The 13,695-nt window shown below is 35.2% G+C and overlaps 1 protein-coding gene across 4 annotated transcripts in view; it reads right to left on the bottom strand.

Moving 5' to 3' along the window:
* The window catches only part of CSNK1G3 (casein kinase 1 gamma 3), a gene marked incomplete at both ends in the record, with an annotated part of 60,470 nt that extends 50,094 nt beyond the window's left edge, over positions 1-10,376 (bottom strand). For all 4 annotated transcript variants that reach the window (XM_082013018.1, XM_082013017.1, XM_082013016.1 and 1 more), the window contains 3 exons: positions 141-210; positions 6,917-6,957; positions 10,199-10,376. In XM_082013018.1, coding sequence (XP_081869144.1) covers positions 141-210; positions 6,917-6,957; positions 10,199-10,376 — 289 coding nt within the window. The remainder of the gene's footprint in view (positions 1-140; positions 211-6,916; positions 6,958-10,198) is intronic.
* Between the last annotated feature and the right edge of the window lie 3,319 nt (positions 10,377-13,695).

Genomic DNA, 13,695 nt, shown 5'->3' on the forward strand with positions numbered 1-13,695 from the left:
CATTGACTAGGAGAGTTTTCTTCTGCTTTAAGTAACTAGGGACAATTTATTAAATAGATTTATAACCCTAAATCAGAAAAGTTCTGTGAAAAATTGATCCTGGATTACATTACAGTAAAATGCATGACACTGCTTTTTACCTCCAGATCCTAGCTGCTTGTAGAATCTGTATTCCAAATGTAGCTGTGGTGCTCTCGACTTCATTGGCTCCTGATTTAAAAACAAAAACAACATTTAAAACAAAGCCTCTCTGCCAAAGCCTAAAAACTAATAGACTCACCACTACCAGACAAACTAACCCTACTGCTTCCAAGACACATGGAAAGTTTGAATGTTTCTTTCAAAATGGCTGGTAAGACCAAGAAACATAAACCTCAGTCAGGTGAGACTAGAGCATACAGGGACATTTACATCTTGTATTGCTCCACAGGACTGGGGTCCAACATGCAAACCCAAGCACAGATCCACAATGGAACAGCTAAGAAGTAATTTGTCTCTCTAAAGCATGTGGGTGATGTATCTTGCAGTTCTCAAAAGGTGGCACTGATATGCAGCTTAAAAGATTGAAAAGACTGTCCATACACCAGCTATACATGATAGACATCTCTTTATAAAAAAGAAGTTTTATCCTAGGATCTGGAAGAAAAACAATTAAATCCTTCCACAAAACAGTCACAACTTAGCAGAAATTAAGTAGCACTGTTCTAAACTATAAATCCAAAACAACAAAGAAAGCACAGCAGAATAAGTTTGTAGTTTAAATCTTTCTTTTCCCAACATAATTTACGTAAGTTAATGAAATCTTAGTTCTGAGTTCTACATACTAATGTGGCAAGTTCTCGTAGAATAAAGTGACATGAGATCAAGCACAGGAACACATAAACAGCCTAAATGAAAGCCCTAACATCTTGAGTATTTCCCTTTGCGAAGTAAAGGTACTTTATCATAAGATTCTTAAAAATAATTTCCTAGAGCATCTTTTAGAAGATATGCCTGGTTTCTTGTGATATATAATGATTTCCAAGGCATCAATGATAATTTGGACATTACCTGTGCATTATTCCTACATAAATTGCTCCTAATATAATTGCAGCACAGTAAGATTAATACACTTATCAGCCATAACAATATTCCTGGATGTCAGTTTTCAGGAAAAGTTTGGGCAAGGTGCTCATCTGTTTCCTCACACCATCTTTTCCAGAAGCTAACACTTTATTAAGCTGTGTTGTTGCCCAGTGGCACATTCGGGCCATTAGAAGCCACGAGCCAATGTGCAATCATTAGTATCTTCGTCCTCTCCCTCAACCCATCTTCGTCCTCTCCCTCAACCCATCTCCTTCAAACATTCACATTTCAAATGGCTGTTACTCCTACAGCCAAAGTCCCTGTCAGGGTACACTTATGTATTTGATTTTGCCAGGATGACAAAGGTTGAGGCCCAAAAATAAAAACTGGGCCAATGTAACAGTGTGTAAATAGAATTTAATATATGCTTTTTATGCTCCAGAGCATTCATACTAGCTGAACACTGGAATTTTTTTTTCAAAAAAGAAGTCAGCAAGAACTTTCTAAAACAGAGAGGTGTTGATCCCTCACAAACTGAATTACTAAGCAAGAATAACTGGGACACCAAAAGATCCTACTTACAGTTTATAAGGAGAAAACATGAAATTTATTGTCAAGTTGTAAAGACAGATATCCCTTAACAAAACACTTCACTGTAAATGTGGGCCTGAGCAAATCAGTGTAACTATCAATCTTTAGTGCTCAGTTTTCCGATGTATAGGTAAACGCGCTATGGAGGCGTGTTACTGAAAAGTTTTAACCTTTTACAAAGCCACACACATTTAGCTACTAGTTTGCCTGCAATAGTATTATGCAAGTGTTATCTACAAATTATACCAATCACTACATAGTCTCCAAATAAAGCTTGTAATTATGCCAGTTAAGAAAAAATATTTTAGTTCATAGAATTCTGCATGTCTGCTGAATATACTAAGAAAAGACACTGGCTCATGGGCAGTTTGACTTTGTTCAATTATATAGTTTTGCCTTAATTGATAGTACATTAACAAAACTTAATCAACCACTCAATGTTAGAAGATGCTCCCATAACAAGGATGTTGTTTTTAATACAAGCTGTATTACAATTATATAAATAATTTGTATTGTATTGTATGAAATTTATATAAATAGGCAAAAAAAACTGTCCTTGGGAGAAGAAACAGCTTTCATTTTTTGACACTTTTTCAAATGAATGCTACTTGTTCCAGTCATCACCAGGAAACAGTTCTCATAAGCCTCCAGAAGGCAAATGTTCTCAAACAGTCCAAAAAATCTACTTGGCAACTGCACAACAGCCAAAGACTGAAGTTAAACCCTGCTTAAGAGAGAGATAATTAAATACTTTTACTCCCTCCAGTAACAGTGAAAAGAAATGTGGTAGTATGTACTTATAGTCCATTTATTTGCTGACATTCTTCTGGAATTGCCTTATTTTTGTAAGGAGGCTTATCCACCTTCCTGACTGTTCAGTAACTCCAAACATAGAAATAAATACAATTTTTCATTCAATAAAACTTGTGAGAGGACAAGCACAATAAAATTTGTCCTGTTCCTACATATCCCACTTTGCAGTATGTAATGAACTACTGATAAATGAGAAAAGATAGATAGATACGGATAAATCAAGACAAAGGTATGTTAAACGTAATCTTCCATCATAACATAAGAGTGAATACACCACTGTAACTACATTTTTATGAATAAGTCTAAAAAGCATATTCAAGAATAACAAAGAAATAGCAAATCATGGGTCTTCTCAGCTTCAGTAGTATTTCAGTACATTTCAGAATCTAAAACTAAGCTTGGGAACACATAACTGTTCAGACATCATGTTAATCCCAGAGGACTTTGAAGCCAACTTCTCTGCTTATCAAAAGAAATTAGTATATTTTGTTTACTTTAAATAGAGTTCAGGTCTTCACTAAAGTATCCTTAAAGAACTGTTCCAGGAGTTCTGCCATGTTCTGTAAATGATCTTGACTGCACTGCTTTTACATGCGAGTCTTAATTATTTCAAAACTTGCAAAAAAGCATTTTTCTTAATGAGGGACTCACAGTCTTGCTGCCACCAAAGAATTAACGTGCAGTTTACTAAGCACCAGTTACCTGAGCAGCAGAAAAAACAGCTCCTTAGTTCAGAGAGATTCTTTTGAACCAAGTTATTTCCCTCCATTTTTTCTTTTGTGGGATGCTTATACATTTAAAGAAAAGCATAAAGATACCTGAAATGTGAAGTCTGTATCAAGTTTATAATGTATATTTTTTGCAATTATTTTTTTGCCAAATATGTGGAATAAACTACTATACAATTTTCAAGACATGTCACTTCCCTTTGGGGAAGGGCTTTGAGAAAACAGTTTGCTTACTTTAACCATAAGGTTAGATATTTTCAAGAACTCTAATGTTAGATGAATGTTTATATTGTGCTTTATATTTGTGCTTTGTCATGCTTTTAGTAATCCAGTGAGAATTCCTACTCAGTATCTCTTCTGTCTCTGCTTCTTATTTTCTTAAGTAAAAACAAACAAAAGCTGTTTTCAGGAAACAGCTCTTTAAGAATTGTTACAGATCACACTCTCGAACAGAGTTGCATTTGATTTGGATTTACTACAGCCTCCTAGAGAGGTTCTGAGATGGTATCATTGTAGACTGCAATAATTCTTTAAAAAAGAAGAAAAGGAGGAAAAAAGCATTCCAGCCTTGGAACCAATTACATTCTTCTTCCCACACACACTCCACTTATAATTCCAAGGATTAAAATCTTAACATGAATCTGGAATGATTAATGAATCCATGAATTAAAGATTACAGATTAGAAGTAGTAGTGACTACCTTGTAACTTGCTATCTTTCACACAAAGACAGATAGAAAAATTCACTTATTTCCAGAAGCAGTTCAAGCTGCAATTAATTTAGCTGGTATTCGGTTAGTGGTTAAGCATCCTGCAGAGGAGATAAATTTGGGCAATGCAGAAATTTGTCAAAGGAGATGGAAGCAGATTCAAGAAGAGGGAAGAGCCAAATAGGGAATAAGAGGTTTAAGTGAAGTAGAGGGTCATGTAATAAAGTAAACCCAACAATAAATGAAGAGGTGAGCAGGAAAGGTACAGTTTATGTATGCCAAATGGTTATTGCTTAAGAACTATTTGATCACAAGATACCAATTTGTAGACTAACAGACCAGCAGAAACATACAAACGCCGCTAGACAGTGCACAACTGATAAAGTCCAGTTCTTAAGAGTCTCATTCCAGTTCTTAAGAGTTTGTTCTAGCCTTTCAAACTTGAATATCTGCACGACCAGAATAGGCAATAATGGAAGAAACCAGATTAAGAGTAAGGTCCTGGAACTGTTGCCATTTTACCAGAATAAATACGCATTTACATATAAACTTTATACATTAAAACGCATACATTGTATGACCCTCAGGTTTTACAGAAAAATTGTTTAAAGTATTTTCTTACACAAGTCAGTCCTGAAACTGCCATAAACATTATAAACAAGAACATACTTGTATAACTTCGTCTATGAGGGAAATATTAATTCAATACAATGAAAAGTTTAAGTCAAAACAGTAGTTATAAAATCCATTTACTTTTAACATCAGAAGTACTCCTGCAAGCTGTTGTATAAATGCAGCCATTATAACTCATGCTCTCAAAAGAAACCCACAGAATCCTCCTGCACTAGAGTATAGTTACCATTTATACACAAAATATTTGGCATAGGAATCATCTTGATGCTGACAAGAAAACAGTACATCAACAATGGAATGCTACCATGAGGAACACGAAAACAATTTTAGGATACTGCAGGAGAGATAACTACCACAACCGTACCTGCCAAGGGTTACTACTCAAACTAGAATACATACATAATTCAAGTAATCCCATTCAGGAAGGGCTAAACATGAATACAACAGGTGCAAAACACAGAGGAAACTAAGAGTGCCTCATGTAAGATACCAAAAGAAAGACTGAGCACGGGCCTAATTGACTGCTCTCAAACACAAAGGGACTAGGTGCCAGAGACAGATGGTATCCCAGGAGCAAGTACAACCTACCTAACTTAAAATAAAGTCCTGGCCTCCGCTAGGAACAGAAAAAGACGCAAAAAAGCACAATTCAGCTAAATCCTACAATTTAATGCAGCTCCTTTTAACAGACTGAACCCTGTGACCCAAATCTCTTCCAACTTGGAAATAAATTCAAAAGAGCTGAAAGATATATAAAAAATGAGAACCATATTAAAAGAACTCACTAGTTCTACCTACTGATAAATGTATTTACCTCACAATGCTGATGTAAGCTCCAGTGCTGATTTTCACTATGATTCCTTCCATCTGTTGCTTATTGCAAAGACACTATACCTCTTCATACCACTAATGTAAGAGGACAACTCAGAAAGTTAACTGCATATTCAGTTCTTCAAGCACTACTAGTAAGTTAGACATACTTGACTACACTGGTTCTTTAGTGACTTCAAAGTTATTCAATAACGATACTTCAAGCTTTTTGCACAGCTGTAATATTGAGTAATTTGGAAACAAATACAGTAGAAGTTGTCAAGAACAGTCTCTTTGAGAGTTGAAATGGGTTGAAATACTAGCTAAGTTTATTAATAGTTACATAAATAATAAAGTTGTTTTACTAAAACCTACTGATCAGATTAAAAAAATAAAAACTTCTCTTGCTCTGCATCAAGTAATGGGTGCTTAAAAACAAAACAAAATCTTGCAAGCTATTTCTGAATGTGCATTATAGTAAACAGCCTCTAACTAGAGGAATTCTCAGACCATTTTCAAGTTTTACCAGACATACAAAATAACTTCAAGGTATTTTAAAACAAAATTAATTTAAATCTGGTATAACACACACACACAATAACCCTCAAAACTGCATTCAATGCTGTTCTTTCAAACCGTAACTTGGATGTTGTTAAATCTATAACTACTCCTGAAGTAAATATTTTTCTAAGTAAGTATGGAGATACAAATATTTTTCAGGAGATAGCTAGATAAATTTGTAATGCTTTTTAGATTCCCCATCTAAAGTTATGTATTTGTTTCCACAACTTACCTTTCAGTTTTCAGAACCAGAAATTCATCATACTATGCTATGAAAGACATTCTGTCCTACTGCAGCAACAAGAAATTAATGGGAGTCCTAAAATTCCTTCAATTACAAAAAGTAAACAACTGAATTTCATCTTGAAATACTTTGGTTACGAAAATAGTAATTTACCAAGAAGTTAAAAGTATCCAGAAGCAAAACATGAAGTAAATTGAGTAGTTCTGATGAAAGATTCAGAAAAAGCAGAACAATGACATAAACAAAATATCCAAATTTACCATGTTTGAGAGTGAAGGAAACATTTTACACATCATTGTAATAAAACATGGCTACCAAAACAGATGTGCAAATATCAGGGATTACAGATGAAAAACAGTTTGGGGCAGGAATAAGGGTGTTAAAACACAGGCGGTCTGCAGAATTTCTGGAGCTTCTCTATAGTTACCTGATACCAGGTTCATATTAAATTTGGTGTGCCTCTATTTATTGCACCAAAAAAGCTATCTACTAGGAACACGGCTGAGTGTATCCTTGAAGCAGCAGTCAGCCATCATCAACTTTACATAGATTTAGCTCTGAGAACAGTGACAACAATTAACACTTGTTTTATTCAACATGGCCAAAGCACATAATTACATCCATCACTAACTGCTTTCATCTAGTCAGCTGAAAACATACAAGACTATTAAGGATTTCAGTTAAGAAGATTAAATCATTACATATGAAAGGAAAATTCTGATTACTTTCTCACCCCAAATCTTTTAAACAAAATTAACTTACCAGTTTAATTGCCACATATTCATTTGTGTATAAATTTTTTCCTTGAAAAAAGAACAAAAACAAGAAGAATGAGACATTTGCTTTCCTGTTTGAGTAAAATGCCATTTAAACCCTCAAGAAAACCTTTGAAACATTTTTCATCTAAGGTGCTAGGTGTTCTGATAGTGACTTAAAGAAAATGTGGCTTTATTAGTCTGATACCATACTTCAAAGAAACCTTTGCTCTTGAATACTGTAAGAAGTGGCAGTTTCACTCAGAATTTCAGCTATTTCACCAAGTTTACAAAATTTTTATACACTAGAAAAGCTTGAAAATTGGTAAGTTACAGCACGTGAAATGTGATATTTATTGCTGAAAACTATATAAAATTTATTTTTAAATTGTCATATGGTTTTGGAACACCAGACACTAATTCAGGTTAGAATTAACTAAGATTATATTTTTCCTCACTTCTGTAATTTACTAAGCTTAAACTTAGGACAAGAATATTACCTATTTGAATGCTTACACCATTTGGAAAATGCATCTGCTGCTTTAAAAGTGATTCCGCAACTGGATAAATATATTCCAACAAGCATTACTTCAAACGGTATGCAATTCCTAAAATATTAAACAAGCTCCATAGATGTAAAATTAAAAAATAGCAGATAAAGGAAAAAAATAAGTTATCACTTCCGAAACTTTTCATTTCTCTGCAGTCTTTAAATTACTGTGTATTACTTTTAATAACAATCATACTTATTTCTCTGTAGTATTACTCATGTCTGAATTTCCTATGTTTAGCTCTGTTTTGTTAAAGAACAAAGACAAGGAAAGGACATGGATCAAGACAAAAAGGTTCCCTGAGAAGGCAGCTACATTTATAGTCAAGGACTATGATACCAGTTCTAATCCTTAGTTTTTAGAAATAAAACTACTCTTGGAAAGCTGCAAAAAAATTATTGAAGTCATGTATCTGTTAAGGGATTAACTTTGCAAAAGGTAAAATACCTGAAGGCTGTACAATAATAAACACAGAATCACTATGGGCAGCATGCCCCAATCTGACCATCAAAAGAATGGATAATTCCAAGACCTTTCCAGGGACTAGAGTGGAAATCCAGGCATCTTAGATAGTTATTTCTTATCTTATGATCATCTGAGTTACATTTTTGACAAAAAGTGTAATTTGTTTGAAGATGATTCTGTGTCTTTGTATGTTATTACAATCTAGAAGATGTTAAAAGAAACTGCTGCAGGAGCCCTGTTCATTCCATCTATTAGAAGTAGAAATCAGCTACTGGAGTAGCTAACAAATCCAGTTACAGTTAAGTGAAGAATAACAGGGTTATTGTGAAGAAACATCAGAAGGGATATTGTGAAGAAACATCAGAAGGGACATCGTAACTTTCTATGTGGTAATTCAAGACAATACAGTAAATATTAAAAAATAACAAATTTAAATCAGAATCTGTAATACCAATCTTAACTCCTGCTTTCAGTAACTTACACATTTAAAACATCTTACCCCACAAAAAGCAATAAATAAGGATTTGAAATATGTACTATATATGCCAAAAAAGCAGATGTTAAAAAAAGCCTGCACTTGTCCTGGTGGCTGTTGCAGGACAGTACACTATACTATTACCTTCTTCCTATTTCTTATACTTGCTTGTCCTATTTCATTTCAGTAGTATCAGACTTCAAGTCTTAAAGTCAAGTATTAAAGTCCTACTTGTATTTAGAATGACATAGATTATTTCACTCTGTATCTGCTGCAAGCAAATGAGTTAGTCTGATACTGATCTGAACCAGATTATCTACTCTGTACATTGTACACACTCCAAGATAACAGACAGGCAAAAAAAATATTAGTGTATAGTTGCTTTCAGAAGTAATTGTGACTAATTATAAACTTTTCATTTAAATCTCTTCATGGGGAGGTTTGAAAGAAAAGTTATCAAAGCCAGTTTACAAAAGTTTAGAACAAGCTGAAAACAGAGCTTCAGCTTGACTTGTGAACTGCAGAGGCAGATATCTAACACTGTTAAGGCCAACATATATCAGTCTTGTTTAACTATTAATAGGTATAACAAGGGTCCCTCTTACTGAGACTGTTAAATTCAGTACTCTCAGTCAGAACTCCAGCAATGTTTTATTTCATGCCTCTACAGTATTAATATGCTAAGCTTGTTCACATTCTGACTCAGGCTAGATATAAGGCCCTCAGAAAGTACTATATTAAAAACATGCTAATATATGCATGCTTATAACACGCATAAAATATGACATGTTATGTTTTATGCAAGCATTATATTAAAAACACTGTCAGTAGGATGAGTAGTAATTCTACCTGAAGCAGAAGATCAACAAACACAAAACCTACGTCACCCCAATCTACTCTCAAATATCCTACTTACAAAACCATCTCTCTTTAAACATTGAAACAGCACATTAACTCAAGCCTTCCAGGAATACTGGAATTGAGTGCCCAGTTATATTAGTTAACACATACAGAATTCCCAGACCTTGAAAACCCCGGCTTATCATGCTGTCATGATGAAAATTTAAGTCCTCAAAACTAAAACTAAAGCACACAACCATCATTTGGTGTCTATTTTGACTTGTCTATTAAATGGTAAAACTTCCAGCTTTGTTGCCCAAATTCTTCAAAATTCCACAGGTCCTTCTCAGTCTCTCCCTTCACCATTTGATTTTCATCCATCTGTTCAGCAGGGAACTAAGTGACTGAATTACCCACTTCCCACATTTTCTCTACAGAGGGATTCTCACTCACTACACTGCTGCTGATCAAAAGGAAACCAAGGAATCCATGAGCTTGCTGCTATGAAAAACACTGTGCCTGCTACACTGTCTTCAAGAGACCTCCATCACCACAGTACTATAAGCCAAGAGGAGGATGCGTTTCACATACATTTAGCCCCAAATACACCTGAATAAACTGCTTCAGGAAGCCAGGAAAGGTAGCAAAATACAACAACCATGAAGTAATTCCCAGCATCTTGGAAGAGGCAACTGACTGAATTTAGGATAGCATTGCACAGAGTTACCAAACATTTTTAGTTGCAGAAAGTCTCCTGCTGCACAGTTTCTTAGTATGTGGTAGAGCTTGCATTGGCCGGGGTCAAGCTACAAAAGATGTGCAAGGCAAATTTAACCTATCTGAAGCTTAAAAGTAGTTTGAAGAGCTTTACAGTGTGTTCATGTAGACATTTTCAAGCCTAGACTGCATACAATGGCTTTGAATAAGGTAAACTGAAATAAAGGAACAAAGATCTTACCTAATCGTAGTTCTCCAAAATTACCACATCCTATTTTTTTGCCAACTCTAAAGTTAGGTCCGACCATTAACACTCCAGAATTTAAAGAAACACTTCCACGCAGATTATGGCCTGACCTCCCACTAGGCCGTGTGACTCTTTCATCTGGCTTGTCCTTATCTTTCTTTTTATCATCCATGTCAAATTTATGGTACTCCACTTTGATTTCTTCCTCTTTTTAAAAATCAGTATAAGCAAACTCCAGTTGGACAATGTGAGAACGAAAACATCACCGGTGAAGTGCACAGCTGGTTACTGTCAGTAAGCAGTCAACAGCAGAATGTTCATCCCATTCGCAAAGCCTTGGTAGTATCTGTAGTAAAAATATCTCTCCAGAGTGCACACCACCAGCAACATTTACTAGTATTTACAGGAATTCTGTTGAAGAAAAACAAAGTTATTCAGTAAGTAAAGTTCTCATACAAAATTACCTCTCTCCAACTAGTCATACAATTAAGCTATAACTAATTATATCTGCTTTACAGCTCCTCTATGAAAAGCACTACTGTAAGGTTAAAGTGTCTGATTCTAGCACGTAACGGCAAGAGATATTGGTGTGGCTAAAGTGAGCTAAAAAAATCTCAAGGCTTAATGCAACAGACATTTGAAAAAAATGAAAAACACCCTATAAAGCTACTTCCTAAGTAAACACACTTAAAAATGGACATTTAGACACTCGTTGCATCTTATGCCAGCTCTGCAAAAAAAAGCATTTCTGTGTGTGTCATCCTCCCCCCCCAGTAATATCAGTTGATCTAAGGACATGCTCAAACTGCACAGTTATTGAAGTTATAGAAAGATGTTGAAACTTAAAATTATTCCATTATCTTTTCCAAATTATAATTTCTGAAACGCACAATTTATAAACTCATGGCAAGGACACTTCAGTTCTTACTCAGTAACTCCTAGAGTCTGAAAATAGAATATATTTACTTATTCCCCCCTGCCCCACTTAATTATATCATAAATTTGGTTCCCCACTCCCCTTGTCCACCATTTAGCATCATTCCGCAGACACTAATTCCAACATGGATTTCAGCAAAAACATGTTAGTCTACTGCTTCAATAAAGAATCCCAAGAAAGCTTTCATTGTTACCTTGCCCATAAAAATAGTGGATATTGTTTTCTATTTGACAACAGTGGTTTAAAAACCCAAAATTTAGACGATAGGCGGCTATTACATAGACAAAATTTCAGGGTGAGTTAAGCATCTGTTCAAAAGTATTCTGCTAAATTTTCTTCAATGTTGGGAATACATTATTTTTTCAGAGGATGTTTTCTTTTACTGCAGTGTGTTTCATGTGCTACAACCTATATTAAAGAAAGATAGTCATCAGGAGCTTTATTTTAAACACTTCGAACTGAAGACACTTTCATTTCTTAAACCTATTTCTCACAAAGTATAATTATTACTTAAATCATAGCTTATTATAACATTTTAAAAATCAACGAGAAAAGATACCAAAGTATTTGGGCCACCACCTGAATCTGCTGAATCATGGATATTCATAGCAGGGGCATAACTATATGTTATTAAAAATCACCAGTCAACAGCTGTCTAACCTATCACCTGAACAATGAATCACATGGAAATTTGTTTAGTGAAGAAACATGATCACCTTACTATGAAAGGGGGAATGAAAGACTTGTTCTGTGCACAATCAAAAAACATAAATGCAGGTTCCAGTTCAAGTAGACTCAATGCAAGGAAAAGGGACTTCTGCAGTGAGTAATGAATTCAGCGCTGTGGTATAGTACAGACAGAGGCATTTGAGAGAAAAACACAAGTACATTTGGCTACAATCTTGCGGGTTCAGGCACCACCACTAGATACCTAAAGTCACTTTCCAAACCACAGATCTCACAAGAATGGGCTCAATGGGAAGCAACAGGTGATTTTTCCTCACCCACTGTGCTACAAAAGCTAGGGAGGAAATAAGAAAACTAGATATGGAGTGTGTTGAGGTAGGACTTCAAGGGCACCACTTAGTTCCTTAAAAAGAAGGTCAGTACATTTGATGCAGCAGAATGCATAAATATTTTAAGAACCAAAGAAAAAAAGACTTAAGTTCCACATCTTAACTCATCCTCCAGTGATAAACAGCAAGGTAATCAACCCTAGAATTTTTCATGCTAATACACAGGCTTCACAGCAAACAGAAGCAATGCACTTAACCACAGCATATTCCTGCCCTCACTAGAGTAAAAAAGCAGGGACAGTTACTAACACAATGCTTTGGTCATCACCAGAGTAAAAAAGCAGGGACAGTTACTAACACAATGTTTTGGTCATCTCAGTAGTAGTGGAAGGCCTAACTTTCTGGCACTGTTTTCCACATAGCAAAACTTTCATACTACCAAGTGCTGAAAGATGTATCTTGACAGTGAAAGGCTAGAAAGGCACTAGTAGTTCCTATCAATGATACCAACATGCTCCACAACACAGCACTGAGACTATGGAAGGGACTGGATATGCAGGCAAACTTGAAGAAATCCAAATCCGATTTCAGAGTTAATAGGATTCCTAGCTTACAAGTTTTCCATAGCTTACCTGTTGACACATATACAATATCTAATCATGTCAAATGAGTTTAAAATTGTATTCTTCTAAGGCAGCACAACTCCATTTTAGAATGACAAAACAGTTCTAGTTTTGTCATTTATTTCAGACTTCCCCATTTGTACTTAACTTTATCACCTGAGCACAGCATGTAGCCTTGCTAACCGAGCTGAAAACTGAAGTGTAACAGGGTGGGTTCTGAGGGTGCTCAAAAGTGAGTTATGATGCATCAGGAGAGTGGAATAACAAGCACACAGCATGAGGACAAAGGATAACAGAAATTCAATGGCAGCACTAAGGCAATGGTGATCTGTAAGAAAGCAGCTGTGAGCCAAAGTCCATCATCACCATAAAAGCTTCCAGTCTCACACTGTTTCAGTTCATGCAGCAATAAAGTACCAGAGAAGCCAAGCTGGGAGCTCAAGTATTTACGCAAAGCATATTAGCTGCTCTGTGTGCATGCTTGTCCAGATGAACCCTAGTAGTTAATAAGATATTGACACTTTACCAGTGAGAAATTAATTTGCAAAATACATTTTTTTAACCCATCATAGGAAATTCTGTAATTTGGAAAGTCCAAATCATAACCAAGCCCACTTCTTAATACTATTAAAGTTACTAGAGATGAAAACATGCAATAATTCAGAATTTTCATTTTAAAAATACCCTCTCTGCACACCAAATACATTTTTTCACAATTTAACAGTTTAATATTTTAGATACCAGTTTATTAGGCACTAATAGCAACAGACTTTCTCAGGTCAGTTTATACTATTACTACAGTCTTCATCAAGAGAACTTGCAGCTCCTTCACAAGATTTTATGGAGTATTTACCTTAGAAATACAAAAGGCATTCATGGTTTTGTTTATGTACACTGCACTTACCTATGACAGAG

This window comes from Phaethon aethereus (assembly GCF_964289735.1).
Source record: "Phaethon aethereus genome assembly, chromosome: Z".
NCBI classification, from domain to species: domain Eukaryota; kingdom Metazoa; phylum Chordata; class Aves; order Phaethontiformes; family Phaethontidae; genus Phaethon; species Phaethon aethereus.